We start from the raw sequence: 23,308 nt of genomic DNA, 5'->3' as shown, positions 1-23,308 counted from the left end.
GAGAGAGAGAATCCCAAGAAGGCTCCACACTGTCAGCACAGAGCCTGATGCGGGGCTCGAACCCACAAACCCTGAGATCATGACCAGAGCTGAAATCGAGATTCAGATACTTAACCAACTGAGCCACCCCGGTGCCCCTGCTGTGATTTTCTTAAATGCTAAGAAACACTGTGTTGACACACTGTCAACAATGTGTGGTGATTAGATGTTGCCCTATACCCTAAGGGTGTCTTCCATTCCATAGATCTCACCTACCTAAAGCTCCCTAGTCATCTCTACCCGTTCCCCAAGTCTACCTAGTGCCAACAGTGATGTTAAAGCATGATGGGGCCAACTGCATTAAACATACTTTATTATTCTTTTAAAGTAATCTCTATATCCAACGTGGAGCTTGAACTCACAACCCCAAGATCAAGAGTTGTCTGCTCCACCGACTGAGCCAACCAGGTGCCCCAAACATACTTTAAATTTCTATAAACTGACACATTAACACCCACAAAATGGGAACTAGGTGCTCCTAGGTAAACCTTGCCCTTCACCCCCACCCCAAGAACATCTTGAGACTTTAAATAGCTCCAGGCCTTATGATCCAATAGTCACAGTGAACACGGGACCACTATCAACAGAACCAGCCAATCCCAAGCCTGCTCACCCAGGCTTGCCTGTTCCTTCCCAGAAGCTACAACAAAGTCTGTCCACGTCCCCGCTCCCAGGGAGTTCCGGCTTCCTCTCGACCAGCCGCAAAGCCTCTCCTGGGTATCCCAAGTGGCACATTGTTCTCCTCCGGAACCGTGGGTAAGAAATGACCTTCAGACTCTCTCTGGGTCTCGGTCTGGGTCTTTGATTTCTGTGGAATCAGGATTTATGAGTTAAGGGGTATTATGAAACTAGTTTCAGTCATTGCTGCCGGACTGCTTTCAAGTTCAGCTTCACAGACCTGAACTCAACGGATGAGATCCCTTTCTTCTCCACGCTCCGACCCATGATAGATAGTAGGACACATGTACGTTTTTGCCCGTCAGGTGGCTATGAGCTGAGATCTCTCCTACTCTGATTAGCTGTGCCCTGACTGCCAGAGAACATCATTTCTCTGAGTGCACATTTGGCTTAGTGTCCTGTGCACGGCCTCCTTGTCACCTCACTCAAATTTTTTATTTGTCTTTCTCTGGTCAACTTCTAAGAGCTCCCTTAGGTTATAAATATCAGCTCCCTTCCATCCAGTTGATGAATATTTTCCGAATTTATCATTTACCTATTAAACTCTGATGATAGGGAATTTCGCCATGCACAGTTTTAATGTTTGTATTTTCAAATACATCTATTTTTTCTTTCATAGCGTTTGATTCTCTGGTCTATTTAACAAGGTCTTCTCTTGTACAAGATTGTGACTTGGAGTTTCTTGTAAGTATTTTTCCTCTCCTTTTTTATTCTGTATATCATTTATGTGCCTAGAATTTATTTTTATACATGGCGTGAGAGGGGAAATCCAATCCTATTTTCTTTGAGTTCGATAGGCATTTCTTTTAGCATCATTAAATAATTTAAATAATTAAATAATTTAGCATTAAATAATTCATTATTCTCCTCTGAATTATATGACTCAATTAATCATATCTTAAATTCTCTTAAATCATCTCTTAAATAAAAACTAATTCTGGATTTTCTATTCTGTTCCACAAGGATTTTTGTGTAACCTTATACCGATACAATTTTTAAAGATAATCCTGGCTTTATAATAAGTTCTGAAGTCCACTCAAAAAGTGTCCATCACTGATACTTTCCATGAATTTTCTCTCTGGCATTAATTTTTTAATCTATACTTGAAAAATTTGTGTCTAATTTTTAAAAATTGGACTTTTAGGGGAATTTGAATTTTAATTGTTTAGGCGTATGTATATGATTTTATGAGAATTTACATTTTAATAAACTGTCCAAAAATTTTGCATACATGTTCACTTGCACAGATATTATTGTAGGCCTTCGGTGATGTTCGATAGTGTTTTCCCCTGTAGAAGTGCCATCACTCTTGTTAAATTTGTTCCTAAGTATTTTAAAGTTGTAATGATTGGAAACACAGGCAATAGTTTGCTCATTTCCATTTTGTGGTACTTTGATGCAAATGTTATGTATTTGTCTTGTACCCAATGACAGAAGTCTTCAGTATATTCTAGTAACGTTTCTCCCCTAGAATCTCTGGTGTTTTCTAGTCGTGTGAACGTATCCAGTGTGTCACCAGATCTTTCCTTTTGTGTTATAACTGCATCCCTTATGACAGTATCAATTCAAAAGCATGCCTTTTTTCACAGTATAACACCTTTTTTAAATTAAAAAAAATTTTTTTTAATGTTTATTTATTTTTAAGATAGAGACAGAGACAGAGCACGAGTGCGAGAAGGGCAGAGAGGGAGAGAGGGAGACACAGAATCCGAAGAAGGCTCCAGGCTCTGAGCTGTCAGTGCAGAGCCCGACACGGGGCTCGACCTCAAGAACTGTGAGATCATGACCTGAGCCAAAGTCAGACACTTAACTGACTGAGCCACCCAGGCGCCCCAGTATAACACCTTTTTTTTATTATCAGATTTTAGTTAGATGGTTTTAGTATTTTGCAATACAGAAAATCGCTCCTGTGTTTTAGTAAATTCACACTTCTTCTTTTAAAATAATTTAATTTATATATACGTTTCTTGTTTGTTGATAGACTTGATATGTAACCTTGTGTAAGTTTAGGGCGAAGAGTGTGATCATTTGACGCACATGTATGTTGCAAAGTGATTGTGACCGTGAGGTTACTTAATACCTGTACCACTTCGCACAGTTACTTGGGGGAAGGGGTGAGAACTTTTAAAATCTACTGGCTTAGCAGTTTGCAAGTGTGCAAGACAGTGCAATTAAGTAGAGTCAGCATGCTGCTTAGATCCCCAGATGTTACTCATTCTACAATGGTAAGTTTGTGCCCTTGGTCACCTTCACCCGTTTTCTCCTCCACGTAGCCATGGCCTGGCAATCACCATCCTACTCTGTTTCTATACATTCGGTGTTTTTAAGATTCTGTAGACTATATCAGAAAGTTAAATGGGGAACATTTCAAATATTTATGTATCCTGTCATGAAGAAATAATAACCCTACTGCGTATTAACATGAAAAATACATTTTATGAAGAATAAAAGTATTTTGCAAAACAAAAATCAATTAGGGAGAAGAGTGATATTGTTTGATATTTTTGAAAAACGAATGAGTAGCCTAACAGAAGCCAGCTAGAGTATCAAATCTGCTTCTGCCTTCAGTGTGGTGCAATACGCCACACCATACAGATCTCTGGAAAGCTCCTCACCTGGATACTTGTGAGGTAATGATAGAGTTGGGGTGCCTGGTGGCTCAGTCGGTTAAGTGTCTGACTTCAGCTCAGGTCATGATCTTGCGGTTCGTGGGTTCGCTCTGTGCTGACAGCTCAGAGCCTGGAGCCTGCTTCGGATTCTGTGTCACACTCCCTCTCTCTCTGCCATCTCTTCCCATCTCCTCTCGTGCTCTGTCTCTCTCTCTCAAAAATAAATAAACATTAAAAAAAAAAAAAAAACAACTTGAGAAAAAAAAAACACACCTGACTTCACACTCGATGTGGGAAGACTGAAAACTTTCCTCCTGAGATGGGGAGCAAGACAGGATGCCCCTTCCCACCACGCTAGTCAACGTTGTACCAGACGTTCTAGCCAGAGCCATGAGGCAAGAAACAGAAACAAAGGGCATCCAAATTGGAAAGGCTGGGGTAGAACCATTCCCAGTCACAGAGGACGTGACCCCACATACAGCAAATCCCGAAGAGTTCTTAAGGAAACTCGTAAAGCTAATAACCGAATTCAGCAATGTTGCAAAGCACAAGACCAACACAAACGATCAGTTGTGTTTCTACACGTCACTAGCGAACAATCCAAAAGCTAATTTTTGACAGGTACAGAGTCTTTGTTGGTGGTGACAAAAATGTTTCGCATGTAGTGAGCGGTGGAGGTTGAACAACACCGTGAATCGATTTAATGCCACTGGATTGTACACTTATCCGTGGTCGAAATGGTAAACATTACATTACATTATGCAGATTTCACCACAACTAAAAAATATTAATCTACAGGGAGATAGCTGGAGATATTATGATAATGTCTACTGATTTTATGGACCAGAGGTCCACGAACTGTGGCTGGCGGGCACAGCTCACTGCTTGTGTATGTACGGCCCACAAGCTAAAAATGGCTTAGCCGTTTTTTAGTGGCTGAAAAATCCAAAAGACAAATAATAATTCCAAGTGCAGGACACTTGAAATTTATGCGAATTCCAACTTTCAGTATTCAGAAGTCAAATGTTCTGGAACCAAAAATTAGCCCAAATTGCTGGATTTGGATGACTGATTTATTCCTAGTCAGGGCCCTGATGTGGTTACTTCTCCAAGAATGATTCAAGTCCAAGCCACGGATCACCAAATTGACCTCTCTTTTTATGATAAAACTTAACTTTCTACACACTTTAAAAAACACCCATGCCTTTGCCTTCTTCATAGGTTTTAGTATTTTTGCATGAATTGACATGCCCTTTTGAGGTTCCATTTATCGGTGTTGTGGGATCCATAGTATTTAATTGCCTCTCCTAAGGCTATTAAGCTCTTCTTGTACTTGAGGAATTTGACGGAGCACTGGAGCACTGACCCTTCACCTGCGTGGCCACTGGTGGATCCCTTGTTCCCGTGCTTGGCACACTTCCTGCCGATACACCTCCGCTCTCCTTCCTCCTGGTGCGCTTTCAGAACTGCTGGGCTCTCTTTCCTGCTTGCAAAAACAGAGAAGTAACAGTTCAGGTCACTGTATAACCTGCCACGGATATAAAAGAAGAGGAAATAGTCATATACATTCACCGCCCCTCACTTATTAAAATCAGTGACAAACTATACGTATTTTATTTCTCTTCATCCTATTTCACTATTATTATGAACTCACGGCTCTTTCGTAGAATCAACTTCTTCCAAATAACAACGTCAATATTTTTTCACCTTCCAACTGTCGCGAGCGGTCTGGCAGGATTCCCTCAGTGGACGCCTTTGTCTTTCCAGCATTGTTGCTGCCAGCCATGGTAAACCTTGATCTTTGACAACAACACCGTATTCAGTTCTGTCCTGCATTTTCCTGATCCAAGACACAAATAGCCATTCTCCAAGAAGGCAGATTTCTTCCAGGAGGAATCAGAGTCAGGGAGTCAACTCTGGTCATTGGTATTGCCCATGAAAATTGGTGGTAAAAGGAGGTGCTACTGAATCCTATTTGCCTCACTTAGGAGAGACAGAACCGGAAACAGGATTTTAAACGTACGAGCTCACCTTACTTTTCCAACTCAATATATTTGTTTCTTAGAGTGTGAGGTATCGTCAGCCACTAATATCTTCTACTATGTCGACAGTTACTTTATTAAAGAAGCTGGTTAGGGGCGCCCCGGCTGGCTCAGCAGAGGGAGCGTGTGACTCTTGATCTTGGGGCTGTGAGTTCGAGCCCCAATGTTGGCTGCAGAGATTACTTTAAAAAAATAAATTAATTTTTTTTTTAAAGCATGGTTAAAGGAAATGAACACAAAATGGAAAAATCAGCAGGCAAATCGAAACTTGGGTTTGAAGACTTGAGACTCAGCGCCAAGGGGAATCACAGGCACCAAGTCAAGGCTGTAGTCAGTATTGAAGTCCAGAAAATACCAACAGATGTTTCACAGTTAAACGATGCCTGACACGGCCTATGCAGCAAAGGGGAGTATGCCAGTAGCTGAGCCGGCTGTGTGCAAGTTCAAAGGTCTTGGAAGAATTTCTATACCCAGCAGGGCAGGGTTGGAGCAGTTCTAGACAGGGGGCCACGCAAGATGAGAAGTCGAAGCGAAAGGTCAAGAGAAGTCTGAATAGAGGAGGACAGGACGGGGCAGGGTGAAAAGGCACGTCAGGGCTCTAAATCTGTGCAGGCTGGGCGCCAGCGAGAATTTTATTGTGATCACAATTATGCAATAAAATCTACAAATCCAGAGAATTTGCTTTATTAAAAAGATGTGTTTTTTTAAATTTTTTTTTAATGTTTATTTATTTTTGAGACAGAGAGAGACAGAGCATGAACGGGGGAGGGTCAGAGAGAGGGAGACACAGAATCTGAAACAGGCTCCAGGCTCTGAGTGGTCAGCACAGAGCCTGACGCGGGGCTCGAACTCACGGACCTTGAGATCATGACCTGAGCCAAAGTCAGCCGCTTAACTGACTGAGCCACCCAGGTGCCCCTAAAAAGATGTTTTTAATGTTCATTTATATTTGAGAGACAGAGACAGAGCACGAGTGGGGGAGGGGCAGAGAGACAGGGAGACCCAGAATCCGAAGCAGGCTCCAGGCTCCGAGCTGTGAGCACAGAGCCTGACGTGGGGCTCGAACTCACAGACCACGAGACCATGACCTGAGCCGCAGTCAGATGCTTAACCGACTGAGCCACCAAGGCACCTGAATCCAGGGAATTTTAAAATAAATTTTAATCTGTTTCTTCAAAGAGAATACATTTTCATTTAGGAATCTTAAAAATTGCCTACTACAGAATAGACCACAAAAATCACAGTAAAATCACAAAGATCACAGCAACAGTCATCATTTTGGAGCTTCATACGGCACTTACTCATTGTTTATGGAATTAAAACTTTATTCACCATCTTCGCGCTTGATATGTTTGCGTAATATAACAGTTTAATCAGAGTGGTGAAAATGGCATTTCATTTTTGTGTATTTTTTTTTTTTTGCCGCAGAAGCATAATTTTTGTGGAGGTATAATTGACATATAACGTAATGTGTTTCCAACGTGCAGCTTGGTGATTTGGTATTCGTATAGACTTTGAAATGGTGACACGGTTACGTCTAGTTAGCAGACATTTCATGCACATCTTCCCTGTATTAACTGAGGCTGAATATACTTATGGGTAATTTAGTGCCTTTTTTGAGACGGGAGGGGAAGGAGATGTTTTAATGTGCCCGAATTAGGCGTGAGAGGAAAGGGAAAGATTAAAATGAGGCAGAATCCAGAAATTAATCTCACAGCCTCAGTCAGCGTCTTTTAATGAAATCTACTCTAATTATTATGGATAAGACATGATAGACTATTGACAGCCTGATCATTTGCTTAGGAAGTTTTCAGTGAAGTATCACAATACTGTCACTGGTGAGTGAGCTAGGAATTTTCATGCTCTGGTGATCAGAGGGTAAACATTGATGGGGCAAAGCCTTTTGAGAAAGTGACTTGGAAATGTCAGAGCAGAGCCTATATATGTGTGTGTATATATATATATATATATATATATACACACACATATATAATTTTAATACTTAATAATTTTCCATATCATTATAAAACATGAATAAAAATCATTATACACATATTTGTAAAACTACTATTTAGGTGGTCTGTGTGCTTTCTGTTGCTACACATACAAGGCAGATAATGCCTAGATTTCAATTGTTCTTTTAGTTTATCAATTCAAACTTAGAAACAAAGGTAGGCACAGGGTTAAAGTTTCATTAAATAGTTTAAGAACAAAATTAATCACAGGAGGCTGTACGGCTCAGTCGGTTAAGTGTCTGACTTCAGCTCAGGTCATGATCTCACGGTATGTGAGTTCGAGCCCCGCATCGGGCTCTCTGCTGTCAGAGCAGAGGCCGCCTCAGATCCTCTGTTTCCCTCTCTCCGCCCCTCCCCTGCTCATGCGTGTGTGTGCTCTCTCTCTCTCTCTTGCTCTCTCTCAAGTAAGTAAATAAACATTTTAAAAAGAACAAAATTAACCAAAGATTAATCATTCTGAGACCGTGATAGAATGATACAAATGCATTGGGGTTGTCAAATTCAACTCAAAATGGATTAAAGACTTAAATGTAAGACCGTAACTTTAAAACTCTGGGGTAAAACATAGGAGAAAATCTTAATGACATTGACCATGATATCTTGAATAAGACACCAAAAGTACAGGCAATAAGACCAAAAATAAACAAGTGGGGCCACATCAAACCAAAAAGCTTGTGCACAGCAAAGGAAACCATCCACAGAGTGAAAAGGATTCTTTGGATTGGAAGAAAATATTTGCAAACCCTATATTTGATAAGAAGTTCATCTCCAAAATATATAAGGAATTCCTACAACGCGTTAGCAAGGAAAACTAATGACCAGTTCAAAAGTGGGCAAGGACTCGAGTAGACATTCCTCCAGAGAAGATCTACAAATGACCAAGAGGTTTATGAACAGATGTTTATGAACATCACTCATCACTCAGGGAAATGCAGACCAAAACCACACTATCACCTCATACCTGTCAGGATGGCTATTGACAAAAAGTAATGCGTAACAAGTGTTGGAGAAGATGCTGAGAAACTGGAGTTGTCACGAATTAGAGTGTAAATAGTACGGCCATTTTGGAAAACGCTTGGTGGTTTCTCAGAACATTAAACACAGGTTTGTTCTATGACTCAGTAATTCCACGCCTACGTACATACCCAAGAGAATTGTAAACGTATGTCCACACAAAAACTTGTGCAGGAATGTTTACAGAAGCATTATTCATGGTAGTCGAAAAGTGGGAAAAGCCAAATGTTTGTCAACTGAAGAAGGGATAACCCACACGTGGTATACCCATACAAAGGGATGTGATTTAGCCACAACAAGGAAGGAAACACCAAAACACGATACAACATGGATTGGCATCGAAAACAATGGGCTAAGTGAAAGAAAGCAGCCACGAAAAGCCACGTGGTGTATGTACATAAGATTTCCAGGATAGGCAAATCTGTTGAGGCAGAAAGTGCCGGCAGCTGAAAGGAGCAAGGAATGGGGTGTTGTTTCTAGGAGGATGGTGTATAGTGGAGGACGATGAAAATGCTCTGAAATTGTGTACTGGTAACAACTCCATGAGTAGACTAAAACCTGCTGAAGCGGATGAATTCGAGGGGGTGATTTTATGGTATGTGACTTCTATCTCATTAAAGCTGTTAAAAAATAACAATTACGCTATTTTCTTCCCTCTGCAGATTTCTTTTAATAAAAAGCCAGAAGAGTAGAAAGAGATGAGCTCAGTGAAACTCTACTCTGTAAAGCTGAACGATGGGTTCTTCATGCCCATGCTGGGATTTGGCACCTCTGCTCCTAATAAGGTAGTCACTGTGGCCTCGGAGACAGAGGGGTGGCGGACGTGGGTCCTTATCAGAACCAGAATTGGGGAAATGCAGGCGGGCCTCATTTTATTTGTTCCTAAGATGCTTCTCTCCAGGTTAGGTTATTTAGTGCATGAAGTCAGTGATTTTCAAATTTTCATCAGCATGAAAACACTGAGGTTCTTGTTAAAAATGCAGATTTGGAGGCCGTACCTACAAAGGCTCCGAATGAGTAGATCTGGGATAGGGCTCAAAAATCCACATTTCTAATGAGCTACCAAGTGACTCTGACGCTGCTTGTTCGACAGTCACACGTGGCATACTGCTATATCAAGGGGCAGGGGAGCGTGCCATCTGTCAGCCACGCAGGGGTGGGTGAGGCCGTTTCTGGTACTCCCACCGCCTGTCCAGCTGTAGCCATTCACCATCTGTTGCAATGAATGAAACCCAGGTGTCATGATCACCACATGTCGGAGACTTGATGGCAAGCTTGCTTGTGATGAAGTTTCTCTGTAACGTCTGCTGTCCAAGCGGTCCCTGTCCACCAACACGCGTAGACTATCTAGAGAAATCTCGGCCGCTGAATGTTCTGGAGAGAGTCAAGATTAAAGTTAGAGAGAGTGCTGGTGGTCTGGAGGGGAAATAGTCTGGTAGAGGCCAAGTTGTTAATACTATTCCCTGGGGGCACTTGGAAATTCTCTGTTTGGAACCCTGAACTCCATGCGTGTTTCTCATTTGAACATTTCCAACTTACAAGAGCACATCTTCAGTGGTTCCTAGTGGAGGAGCTTATAATTGTTTAAGGAAAGTTGTAGGATCGACTCCCCAACATGAGAGCCACATGGTGGGTAATGCTGAGGACTTCAGCAAGGGCACTGTCACCAAGGGTTGCTTTTACTTGGACTCTTGGCTCTTAAATCCGGGGTACCAATTAACTAGTTGGGAATTACAGATTAAAAAATATACCCAGGAGACATTTTAAGTGAGGTAGAAGTGGGCGATGGTGAGGGGAAATTATGGAGAAGGTCTAAAGTCCAGCCTGGTGGGCCAGCAGAACAGTAGGCAGCTAAAAATAAAATAACCAAGTTGTGAAAGGGCAAAAGTCACATGCGGACCAACTTAGCAACCACCACAGCAAAACCAATTATGAGACATTTTGCATAAAAAAAATAGTTGATTTTCTTTTACATTTCTGCTCCTCCTCAAATATTGCTTGAAGCGTTCCTCCAAGTTTACATCGGTAAATCATTAATTTATGCTGTGTAAAGTCACACCTTCACTGCATTGACAGATAGCTCTGAGCATTAGACTTCTGGATTGCAACCGGTTTAACGGTCTCTCACAGAGTGAGTTAACTTGGGACCGTCAACCGATAGATTGTGTAAATCCACACGTGATGTAAATCCAGGGGCGGGAGGGTTAAACCCAGTGACGAGCTAGACCAGCTCATGGACTCACAAGATCTGATGGTGAGCACCTTTTCCTAATATTCATGGCTTGAAGTCAGCCATGGTGGGAGTATTTACACCATAGATCGTTAAACATCTACCACTGGGTGTAAGTCCACATTCAGCTCTGTCACCTCTAGCTCTTAGCCCTTAGAAAAACAATTGGTTCTGCTAAATAGCTCCGCTGGTGGGATTGGCCATCTGTTCCTGAATCAAGTAGGTCTTTGTCTTTCTGTGGTCTTCTAGGTTGCTAAGAGTGAGGTGGAAGAGGCTGTCATGAGAGCAATCGATGTAGGCTACCGCCATTTTGACTCCGCTTACTTGTATCTAAATGAAGAAGAGATCGGGAGGGCCATCCGGAAGAAGATCGCTGATGGCTCTGTGAAGAGAGAGGACGTATTCTACACTTCAAAGGTTCTCTGTATAGTTCCCTACGTATCTGTGAAAAGCTCACTCTTAGCTGAAGAGTTTCTCGGTGAAGTTCTCCTCTTATTGGTTACATTTTCATTCCCACAGACCTTGCACTGTAAGAAGGTATATGCTGAAGGTGGGGTACATGCTGGCAAGGGATGTGGGTTCCAACTTCTTCAAGCCTTAGGCCTCATATCTCAACCTATGGCATGGTCAATAGACATCCCATGTCTCTTTCCTATGAAGTGGGAAGATAATACCGCAGAACTGCTATGAGGATGAAATTAATGTTTGTAAACGTACTTAGATTTTTTTTTTAACTTTGGGGCCATTTTCTCCTACTATTTTTCATTTCTACTGATAGTATAGCTGAAACAAATAAAAGAACTTACGGATTTAAGTCAGACTGGAAAGGAACCCAAGAAGAATTTTCTCCAATGGTGTTCATGGAGCTGACTACTACTAGAACCAGATATTTAAATATGAGGCGAAGCGACCCATGAAGAGAGAGTTGAGGTCCATACAAGTGAATTCTAGGCAGGAAGGGAATTTCTTCCTTCTTGCTCCACGGTATGAAGCTCTCTGAACGACTGTGTTAGATGTGGTATCACTATTGCCCTCTTGTCTGTTTATCTCCCTTCCATAGGGAGGGAGCCTTAGCAATTTTGATGGATTTTCCTTAGATTTTTACTTCCTAAAATAAGCTGACTAAAGTACCCTCCCCCCAAAATTCCTATAGGTCCTACTTTTCTTTGGAACACTTAATACATTCAAAATGCAATTTCCTGAATCACGACTGCTTGAGGTTCTTGTTAAAAATGTAATTTCCCAGGGGCGCCTGGGTGGCTCAGTCGGTTGAGCATCTGACTCGGTTTTGGCTCAGGTCATGAGCTCATGGTAGATGAGTTCGAGCCCATGTCGGGCTCTGCACTGACAGTGTGGAGCCTGCTTGGGATTCTGTCTCTCCCCTCTCTCTACCCCTCCCCTGCTTGTGTGCACTCTCTCTCTCTCAAAACAATAAACTCGGGGAAAAAAATGCAATTTCCCAGCCAAAATCTCCAGATATTGTGATGTGATATGTTGGAGGTAGAACCCAGGAATGTTGTTTCATAATTCCTTTACATTCTAAAGTTTGAGACCCCTGTGTTGGGCCGTATTTTCCTTTCCTACATCGTTGTCTTAATTCAGTATGAAACAGAAGCTATGAGGAAAAAGAGTTTAGGAGCTAAGCAGGATGCTTCGCCGCTTCCCCAATGACCACAAGTGTCACTTCCCAACGACTGCAAGTGGGTTTGTAGTTGTTGCTCATTTTCCCCTTTCATTAATTTCTTCTAGAGATTCTTTTTTTTTTAAGCTGTATAAATAGTTTTTATATGGTTCCCCCTTAGGCTAAAACCAGGCAGCAAGCCCCTGGTTACATAGACCATATTAAAATTAAACAATTATATTTTATTGAAGAGGAGTTAAAATCAGCATTTTTGTTATTGAAGCGTAGTTGACATACAGGTTCTGTTTAGTTCCAGACGCACAACATGGTGGGTGTGATGAGTCTGTACATTACACAGCGCTCGCCACGATAAGTGTGGTCACCATACAGCGTCATTGACAACATCCCTCATTGTCATGACTTCCTTATTTTATGACTAGAAATTTGTACTCTTGATCCCCCTTCACTTAGTCACCCTCCCTTTACTCTCCTCCCTTCTGGGAACAACAGTTTTTCCTCTATATTTATGAGTCTGTTTCTGTTTTTGTTTCTTTGTTCTTTCATTTGCTTGGTTTTTTAGATTTCACATATAACGAAGTCTGGCATTTTTCTTTCTCTGTCTGATTCATTTCACTTAGCATAATACATTCTAGTCACAAATGGCAAGATTCCATTCTTTTTATGCTGAGTAATATTCCACTCTTTATATGTACAAATGTATATATCACACCTTTTTATCCATTCATCTACCCGTAGATATTTGTATTATTTCTGTATCTTGGTTATTATAAATAATGCCACAATAAATACAGGGATGCATATGTCTTTTGAATTAGTGTTTTCATTTTCTTTGAGTAAATTCCCAAAAGTGGAATTATAGTTGTGGATCTATGATTTCTGCTTTTAATTTTTTGAGGAACCTACCTCCGTACTGGCTTCCACAGTGGCTGCACCAGTTTACATTCCCATCAACAATGCCCAGGGTTCCCTTTCCTCCACATCCCTTGTGAACACTTGTCATTCTAGTCTTTCTGATACTAGCCATTCTGACAGGTGTGAGGTGATACCCATTGTGGTTTTGATTTGCATTTTCCTGATGATGAATGATTGCTGAGCACTTTTCATGTGTCTGTTGGCCATCTGTACATCTTATTTGGTAAAATGTCCATTCAGGTTCTCTGCCATTTTTAATCAGATTAGGTTTGTGTTTCCGTGTTGAGTTGAATAAGTTCTTCATGTAGTTTTTGATAGAAACTCCTTGTCAGATTTATCACTTGCAAATACCTTCTCCCCTTTGTGTAGGTTGCTTTTTTGTTTTGTTGATGGTTTTCTTTGCTGTGAAAAAGCTTTTTATTTTGATGCATCCCCAATAGTTTATCTTTGCTTTTGTTTCTCTTGCCTCAGGAGACCTATCCACAAATATATTGTGAAGGCCAATGTCCAAGAGGTCACTGCCTGTGTCTTCTTTTAGGAGTTTTATGGTTGCAGGTCTCACATTTAGGTCTTTAACCATTGTGAGTTTATTTTTTTTGTGTGTATGATGAAAGACAGTGGTCCAGTTTCATTCTTCTGATGTTGCTGTCCAGTTTTCCCAACATCATTCGTCTTTTTCCCATTGCATATTCTTGCCTCCTTTGTTGTAGATTAATTGACCATATACGCAGGATTTGTTCTGAGCTCTCTATTCTGTTCTGTTGACCTGTGCATCTGTTTTTGTGCCAGTGCTGATTGCTTTGATTACTACAGCTTTGTAGTATACCTTGAAGTCTGGGATTATGATGCCTCCAGTTTTGTTTTTCTTTCTCAAGGTCGCTTTGGCTATTCAGGGTCTTCTCTGGTTCCATACACATTTTAGGATTGTTTGTTCTAGGTATGCAAAAATATATGCTATTTGTATTTTGATAAGGGTCGCATTCAATCTGTGGACTGCTTTGAGTAGTAGGGACATTTTAACAATATTTGTTCTTCCAGTCCACGAGCATGGGGTAGCTTTCCATTTGTTTGTGCCATCTTTAATTTCTTTCATCAATGTCTTCCAATGTTCAGAACACAAGTCTTTTACCTCCATGGTTACATTTATTCCTAGGGATTTTATTGTTTTTGGTGCAATCGTAAATGGGATTGTTTTCTTAATTTCTTTTCCCACTACTTCCTTATTAGTGTATAGAAATGCAACATATTTCTGTATATTAATCTTGTATCCTGCCACCATACAGAATTCTGAATTTATTAGTTCTGATAGTTTTTTGGTGGAGTCTTTATACACTGTCTGTCATCTGTAAATAGTGACAGTTGTGCATTTTATTAATTTCTCCTAAAGATTCTGAAAGAAAGAATCTCATACCTTCCCTTTCAACCGTTGCAGGTGTGGGGAACCTTTTTACGTCCAGAATTGGTTCGAACCAGCTTGGAAATATCGCTGAGGAAACTTCAGTTGAGCTATGTGGATCTTTATCTTATACATATCCCAGTACCTTTGAAGGTTAGCGAAAGTTCTTTTACTTTAATCATCAACGTAAAAATTAATAGCTGAATACAAGAGAGGATATAGTTTGTAAAAATGAGGAAAAAACATACATAATACTTTAAGCTTCCCCCCCCCCTTTTTTTCTGCCACAAAAGTCCCATCTCAGCCCCAGAGTGTAAGAGTTCACTGGCTTTCAATATCTTTGCTTCGATCTTGCAAATGCATTGTCTGTATTTTCAAGACCCCACAGTCCTGCGGGCACCTGGGTGGCTCAGTCGGTTAAGCGTCCGACTTCGGCTCAGGTCATGATCTCACGGTTCGGGGTTCAAGCCCTGCGTCTGACTCTGTGCTGACAGCTCAGTGCCTGGAGCCTGTTTCAGATTCTGTGTGTCTCTCTCTCTCTGCCCCTCCCCCACTCGCACTCTGTTTCCCTCTGTCTCAAAAATAAACATTAAAAAAATTTTTTTTTTTAATAAAAAAAAAAAAAAAAAGACCCCATGGTCCTGAATGTCCACCTCATACCCACTCGTGTCTGGGGAGTGTCCCGATATGGAGACCAGCTGAGGTATAGGAAATTTAATGATGAAACTCAACCCTCCAGATGCTCACGAGTCGCTCTACTGTGTGACCACCTCCAGGTGTAAAGCAGGGGTAAGAGCAGCTTATCTCACGAGAATCCAAGGCCAAGGTGCCTGTTGAGCCATGGCATCACTGTAGCCTCTCTCTAGGATGGGGTCTTGGGTGTCCCAAGTTGTCTGTGACACGATGTTTAGCAGCTAAAACCTTTCTAGGAGGTATACTCCCTCAATGTACTTTCTCTGTCTTCAGCCTAACCTTACAATTCCTTTCAAGAAGGAGAATAGGTTGTTGCATTAGCCTCAAGGTCTGTAGGCTCCCGACAGCTTGGCTGAGGCCAAACACAGCTTTGTACAACCTCTCTTTCTTCCCCGTGTCCCAGCCTGGGGAAGAGCTCTTCCCAAAGGACGAACACGGAGAACTCATTTTCGACACAGTGGATCTCTGTGCCACGTGGGAGGTGAGTACGGCTCTGAATAGCTACGTCTCTGACGTTGGGGGAGAGAGGCTGGACAGGGGATTCAGGAAACGTGGACCTCGTCCAATTCCGCCCCCAGGTAGACTTGGGTGAGTCCCCGGATGTCCCTCTGCCTCCGTTTCACATCTCCCGCATTTGATAGTTCAGCAAGTGCTTACCGAGTGCCTGTGGTGTAGTCAGTACTGAGTGTGTTTAAGTGCTCAGGCCACACTGGTGAACAAACCAAGGTTTCCAGCCCCACGGACTGGCAGGTGCTACGGCAGCGTGGGGGGATGTATGAGAAGATAAAGCTGATGAGGGAGCTGAGAACGCCAGGGCAGGCCTGGGACACAGAGGGACAACAAAAGCAGAGTGGGCAGGGCAGGCCTCGCTGACAAGGTAACACTGGGCGAAGCTTTGCAAGAAGCGAGGGAACCGACTGTGTAGTATCCGGAGGAAGAGCGATACGGGCGTAAAGAAGGCCGAGGCCAAGTTTTTTTTTTTTTTTTTTTTTTTTTAATTTTATTTTTGGGACAGAGAGAGACAGAGCATGAACGGGGGAGGGGCAGAGAGAGAGGGAGACACAGAATCGGAAACAGGCTCCAGGCTCTGAGCCATCAGCCCAGAGCCCGACGCAGGGCTCGAACTCACGGACCGCGAGATCGTGACCTGGCTGAGATCGTGACCTGGCTGAAGTCGGACGCGTAACCGACTGCGCCACCCAGGCGCCCCCGAGGCCAAGTTTTTAAGGCGGGAGAGAACCTGTCATGTTCAAGAGCAGCAACGAGGCACGTGTGACGGGAACAGAGGGAACTTGGTGACCCTCATGGGAAAGGGGGTCGAAGAGAAAACAGGGAGCCACAGTCGGGGGGGACGGTCTGGCCCCTTCCTGCCTCCCACGCTGCACAGGCTCCACTCCCTGTGCGCCTGGCCCTCGCTGTGACTTTGCTCGAGTTTTCTAGGTGTCCGGCCAAAAACCGCACCGGCTCCTTGAGCTGGGTCCTGCACCCCTCGCCTTCTTATCTTGCTCCGTCTTCTTGCCCTTTTTCTCCTATTATTTTATTTTTCATTCTCCTCCTACCCGGTTAATCCCTGTCTCGTTTGTTGACATCCGCAGCTTTCAAGGCTTCCCCTGTCCTGAGTCGTATTCTCTCCACCCGAGCCCCCTCTCCTCGGCACCATCCCTGTTTCCGTGCTTCCCCAGCCAGCTGCAGGGACCACTCCTCACAGCCCCTTCCTCCCCAGGCCATGGAGAAGTGTAAGGATTCAGGGCTGGCCAAGTCCATCGGGGTGTCCAACTTCAACCGCGAGCAGCTGGAGAGGATCCTGGACAAGCCCGGCCTCAAGTACAAGCCCGTGTGCAACCAGGTGAGCCCCGTGGACCCGCCCCCCCCCCCCCAACTCTACCCCCTCCTCTTGTGTCATTTCAAAGAGGTCACCAGCGGCACCGCCCTCTCCTGAAGAGAACAGAGTTGCATTGCAAGTTGTTGAAGACAGTCCCCAAGGCCAAGTCACTTTGTAAAAAAACACCCGAGGCTCAGGTTGGAGTATAATCTCCTAGGTGTGTAACGGGGGTGGGTCCTAGAAATGTGCAGCTAACAAAGTCTGGATCTTTCTCATCTCTGGTCAGTAAAGTTGGAGCCCTCCTGTGGAAAAGAAAACAGGTAACTCTTTTGAGTTCTGTGTCATGAGATAACCACTGAGCCCTGATGGTACAAAATCAGCCCCCGACATTGAACTTAGAAACGCTCAAAATAGTGAATTTATTTAAAAAATGGTAAATTTGGGGCGCCTGGGTGGCTCAGTCAGTTAAGCATCCGACTTCAGCCCAGGTCACGATCTCGCGGTCCGTGAGTTCGAGCCCCGCGTCGGGCTCTGGGCTGATGGCAGGGCTGGAGCCTGCTTCGGATACTGCGTCTCCCTCTCTCTCTGCCCCTCCCCTGTTCATGTTCTGTCTCCCTGTCTCAAAAATAAATAAAACGTTAAAAAAAAATTTTTTTTTAAATAATAAAAATAAATAAATAAATAAAAAATGATAAATTTAGGGGTGCCTGGGTAGCTCAGTTAAATCATCTGACTCTTGACTTTGGCTCAGGTCATGATCTCATGGTTCGTGAGTTCGAGCGCCGCATCGGGCTCTGCACTGACAGCGTGGAGCCTGCTTGGGATTTTCTTTCTCTCTTTCAAAATACATAAATAAACTTAAAAAAAAAAAAAGATAAACCCACTTTAATAAGCCACGCATTGGGGCGCCTGGGTGGCTCAGTCGATTGAGCGTCCAACTTCGGCTCAGGTCATGATCTCGCGGTTCGTGAGTTCGAGCCCCGTGTCAGGCTCTGTGCTGACAGCTCAGAGCCTGGAGCCTGTTTCAGATTCTGTGTCTCCCTCTCTCTCTCTGACCCTCCCTGTTCATGCTCTGTCTCTCTCTGTCTCAAAAGTAAATAAACGTTAAAAAAAAAAAATTAAAAAAAAAAAAGCCACGCATAAACTTCCTGATCTTGGACAATTATGGAAGAAATTGTGAGCACGGAAGTGAGTGGCCACACTTCTGTCCTCGGGAGGGTCCACATTCACCCTGGCTTTATCTTATCTCCTTCTAAACTTCTTACATGAAGGCTGACAGAGAGTGACAGTCAATCCATGTATTAAATATTAGTGAGGCTTGTTTTTTCTCTTATTTATAGATGAAGAATACAAATAAGAATTCTGAAAAGTTGTATTTTGTGTCCCTTGGGAGGTTTACCTCCACCTTGGGGATCGTCAGTCTAGAGAAAGTAAAGAAACTGGTTTTGCCTGGGGTCATGGTGAAGAATTAAGGAAGAAGCCATACGTCGCCCTGGGTTCTACAGAGCGAACGGACCACGGCCAAGCTTAGACTGATTGGCTGGTGGGAAGTTTACGTGGGCCTGAGAAGCTTGAGCAGAGGACAGTTCATCGTGATCCGAGGGGTGATCTGAGTGGATGGCAGTTCAGGTCAGGTGGCTTGGTCTTGTTCCCCGAATACAATAAATCACCCTTCCTCCCCCTCCGTGTTCATGCCCGAGACAACCGTGACGCAGACAGGTCATTTGCACGTGATGGCTGAACCAGCCCCAGGAAGCCAGCACCGGGCCCTTCCTGCACACGGTGCTGGGAAATACAGTTCAAGTGGGGCCGAAGTCGGGCTGCTTGCTTCTCGTCAATCCCTGCTCATTCTTTTTTTTTTTTTATTAATTTTTTTAACGTTTATTTATTTTTGAGACAGGGAGAGGCAGAGCATGAATGGGGGAGGGTCAGAGAGAAAGGGAGACACAGAATCCGAAACAGGCTCCAGGCTCCGAGCCGTCAGCACAGAGCCCGACGCGGGGCTTGAACTCCTGGACTGCGAGATCATGACCTGAGCCAAAGTCGGACGCCCAACCGACTGAGCCACCCAGGTGCCCCAATCCCTGCTCACTCTTATTGAGTCACCAGAGTCAGAGCAGAGGCAGCGAGAAAGGCGTGTGGCAAAAAGTGCATGTGCACACTCGCAGTTTGGGGTCTGGCCCGAAAGGAGCTCGGGAGTTGTTGCTTGTGTCCTTATAATAAGAAGAGCTGAATAAACCAAGAACGAGCAACTCTTTTCAGATCCATCAGAGAGTTGAGGTCACAGAGCCAGCTGCCGGCCAGAAAACTGGAGAGAGATAGGCTGATACGGAGAATCGCGGTTTGCCAGGAACGAAAAGGCCGCCAGGGTCACTGTGGGGCAGGAAGATGTGGAACGGCAGCTCCGGAGTTGCTGGAGCCTCAGCGTCAAGTCTGAGAGCTAACATCTCCAGGGGGCTCCTCAATGGGCCTGTCCCCAGGCTCTGAGTTTTACCTCCAGAAGCCCTACCAGGTTTTCGCACTGAACACTAGAGAAAAATCCAGTAGCCATCTTGAAAAATAGTCAAGACATTCCGTTTTCTTCAGGCCCCCCCTGCAACGGACACCATGACGCTAGAGCCTGCCCGCCTAGGGTTTTACGTGAGCCTAACCCGTGTCATGGAAGGGGAAATAGCCAAGGCCAGCCCGAGAATCAACAAATTGAGCTGAGCTGGCCCCTAGCCCACCCATCCCGTGGCTGGGGTGACCCACGTACGTCTTGACCCACATACGTCTGGGTGTCCAGGTCCCCTACACAGAAAGGACGATGACTGTACCCCTGATTATCTTTTACGGCACAGAAGCCCCTCTCACCGGTAGGGTGCGCGGGTCACAACGCTAGTAACAGCTTCTGACTAGTCACAATGAGCAACGTATTTCCGCTCGATGATCAAAGGGCCAGAAGCCCCCGAGCCCTGTACACATGGTACAAGACTGGGCTTGGGGAAGGGAACAGGTGCAGTGACGTAGAGCAGGGCCGGTGTTTGAAGGCTCCAAGGGTCAAGCAGAGACATCACAACACACTGTGGTGGGAAAGACGAACGCGCTCTGGTTTCTGAAGCTGAAGACTGACCTCACGGAAAGTCAGTCACACGTGAAGGATGAGTGGCTGGTTTCCAGGCGTGGCGGCTGTGAAGGGAAGAGGTCAGGGTAAGGGACTGAGAACGAAGAACGAAGAACGAAGAAAGGCAGGGGCTGCTTCTCGTTGGACAGAGCGACGCGCGAGGGGGAGCCAAGGCCAGCCCCGTGGTCTCCTGTCCGAGAGACTGAGCGTGTCTGTTGACCTCCTGATCTGACTTGTCTGTCATGAGCACCAAGCCCGTTTCTCAGTACTGCTCTGCTGTCCGTGGGCGGTAATTGGAGGGTAAGTCTCTGTCAGTTCCCCTGGCCCAGCTGTGGGTGACGGCCGTGTGTTCCCCGTGTTGCCGGACCGCCCGGATATGTTTGCTGTCATGCAATACAGCACTTTATGTTCCTGGAATCCAACCCTTCTGCTTGCTTTCTGCAGGTGGAGTGTCACCCTTACCTCAACCAGAGCAAACTGCTGGAGTTCTGCAAGTCCCACGACATCGTCTTGACTGCGTACGCGGCCTTGGGGTCCAACTCAGGGAAGGAATGGTAATGACCTCTCTGCACTTATTCTAATCACGGACACTGCCCCTTCTGGAGTCATCGCTCAACCTTCTGGGGCAGATGAGCGGTAGACGGCAGGAATAGTCTGTCTTTGCCAACCCTTTAACTAGCCTACTTTGTAGGGACTCGATAAGACAGTGTTAAATAATAAAATCACTGATTAGAACGTTCACCCAGTTCAAAAGCTTTGGGTTTAGGGAGTGGCAAAGGGAGCCCGGGCCACGATTCGAACACTTGATAGTTGAGGGACGTGAGACAAGTAAGAGCTTCTGTGAGTTTGGGTTTCTTTATCTCTTGAAGAGGAGTATAAAAATGCTCCTCTTAGCACTTGACGAAGCAGATAATTAGTTGAAAGCATTATTGAAATAGCAACTTCTTAGAAAACAGTTGGTTTATTTATTATAATGGAGATTATCGGGTCTTAGTTGGGACAAAAATTTTGTCCTCTTGGCTTATCCAGTCTTTTACCGAATTTCTCAGAAACGTGTAAAAAATGGGCAAATACCTGAGAGTCCCTTTCTGCCTGCCTCTCTCTGGTCCTTCTTCTTTGGATTGGCCGAAAGAAGCAAAAACAGATGTTGAGACAGCCAGAGGGTAATCGGACGGATTTCCAGAGGATGGAACCCACCCAGCCGTCCCACGTAAGGTGGACATACAGCCTCAGACACATTGCACCTCTGCCTCCCTTCCAGGCTGAGCAAGAACAACCCAGTTCTCCTGGAGGATCCAGTGCTCAGTGCCATTGCTGCATGGCACAGGCGAACCCCAGCCCAGGTGGCCCTGCGCTACCAGCTGCAGCGGGGGGTGGTGGCCCTGGCCAAGAGCTTCAAAGAGGCGAGAATTCGGGAGAACTTCCAGGTACACGGGAGGGCTGTGGGCGGCAGGGGACTGGTGGAGGCACCTCGTCTCCCTCTGGTCTGGGTCATCGGCGAGGCACCCAAGGTCTATTTGGGCCAAGCTCACCTCCTTGCCTACGCTACGCACGCGAGTGCGGTGTCTAACTATCCACCCCCCCATCTGCTGCAGGGAGGGAACGAGGAAGTGGGAAAGAAACCCAGAAGGTCAGCTTTGGGTCTCAGTCCTGTTTTTTCGCCCAACAGTATGGCCTTGATTTCTTCAGCTGCAGAATGAAGGAGCTAGATGAGATGGGATTTAGGCTTGAAAGGGTGTAGGATTCCTTTGCTGCGGCCACAGTCACCCACCCAGAGCCCCCGAGGGTGATCTGAGTTCAAACAGCCAAGGGGACACACTCCTGACTCTCGTTTGGAACGAGCCCCCAGGTTCATGACAACCGTCTTGTAAAACCTACGTACATTCCTACGTAAATGTGTGTCTGGGTTGGGGGAGGGAGGAGAAGCGGACAGTAATTGCTGCAGGGAAACTGAGTCCGTCTTCTCACCTTTCTGACAGGTTCTGGATTTCCAGTTGACACCAGAGGACATGGAAAGTCTAGACAGTCTAAACAGGAACATTCGCTATTTTGTAGATCCTTTGTAAGTAGCTCCTTCTACCGTAGACCCTGGGGAGCGGGACGGAGAAGAAGGCCAGTTATTCCAATCCACAAAGGGGTTGCCTCCTCTTGGAGGAAAGCGGCTGGGAAACACTGTCTCTTCCAGCCCTTCCGTCCCCCTTTCCCTCGGGACTCTAATGTCCTGTGTCCCGACCCTGCTTGCGTTCCAGAGTCAACCGATGTGATGGCGTCCTTTGCGGGCACCCTCAACTAATGCCTCTCTCCCTCTGCCTTACTCATTGGTCTACATGAAACCTGGTTAAATCCCACTGTCTGCCTCCATCGTCAGTTTTTCCCTCCCCACGAAGTTATTCCTAGAGGTACTCAAACCTGCTCTCGTCTTTAAAAAAACAAAAATCTCCCTTTGAGCCGACTTCACTCTACATCCCGTTTCTCCTTTCACACGGAAACTTCCTGAAGAAGGCTGTCCTCGCTTCCTCTAGCTTCTCTCTTCCCCTGCTCTTCTGAACCCACGCCAACCAGACATCTGCTGTCCATTTTGCCAAAACTCTTCTCGCCCAGGTCAGCCACGACCTCGTCTCGTTTTAGCAGGAGGAACACTCCTAGAAACACACTCGTGGCTTGCTTTCTGCACAGCCGATCTGGTTTCCCCTTGTCTCCCTGGCCATGTCCCTTGTCGTGTTCTTTGCAGGTTCCTCCCCAGCAGCTCGACCTCTTAACTTTGGCGTGACCAAGGGCGCCATCCTTGGACCCCTTCTCTTTTCTGCCTGCACCCACATCCTCGGTGGTTTTATCTAGTCTCGTGCTTTAAACACCATCTAAATATACACTCCCCCAAATTATACCCGACCCAGACCTGAGCCCTGGACCAAGGTTTGCATATCCCTTTATTCAACGACACTTGGGTGTGTGATAGGCATCTCAAAACCTGTCGTGTCTACACTGAGCTCCCAGTGGCAACTGCTCGCAGGGGCCCCCACCACACGCACCACGAACAGGCTCACACCGAGGTCTTCCGGCTCAGGTAGGCAACTGGCTGCCGTCTGTTCTTCCGGCCTCTGTACCCGACGTCC

General features: G+C 45.0%; 1 protein-coding gene across 3 annotated transcripts in view; it reads left to right on the top strand.

Annotated features, from left to right (window-relative positions):
• Nucleotides 1-650: 650 nt before the first annotated feature.
• The window catches only part of LOC115518224 (prostaglandin F synthase 1-like), a 29,259-nt gene continuing 6,601 nt past the window's right edge, over nt 651-23,308 (top strand). Inside the window, exons 1-10 of one of the 3 annotated variants that reach the window (XM_030321621.1) lie at nt 651-795; nt 1,337-1,401; nt 9,060-9,182; nt 10,877-11,044; nt 14,614-14,730; nt 15,674-15,751; nt 16,994-17,116; nt 20,640-20,749; nt 21,457-21,622; nt 22,175-22,257. In XM_030321621.1, the coding sequence (XP_030177481.1) occupies nt 9,096-9,182; nt 10,877-11,044; nt 14,614-14,730; nt 15,674-15,751; nt 16,994-17,116; nt 20,640-20,749; nt 21,457-21,622; nt 22,175-22,257 (932 nt within the window). In that variant the 5' untranslated portion in view covers nt 651-795; nt 1,337-1,401; nt 9,060-9,095. Of the gene's footprint in view, nt 796-936; nt 1,004-1,336; nt 1,402-9,059; nt 9,183-10,876; nt 11,045-14,613; nt 14,731-15,673; nt 15,752-16,993; nt 17,117-20,639; nt 20,750-21,456; nt 21,623-22,174; nt 22,258-23,308 lie in introns of those variants that run through there. The other 2 variants (XM_030321620.1, XM_032593814.1) reach the window with 2 other exon arrangements.

This window comes from Lynx canadensis, chromosome B4 (assembly GCF_007474595.2).
Source record: "Lynx canadensis isolate LIC74 chromosome B4, mLynCan4.pri.v2, whole genome shotgun sequence".
Taxonomy (NCBI): domain Eukaryota; kingdom Metazoa; phylum Chordata; class Mammalia; order Carnivora; family Felidae; genus Lynx; species Lynx canadensis.
This window is presented reverse-complemented; position numbering and strand designations above follow the sequence as displayed.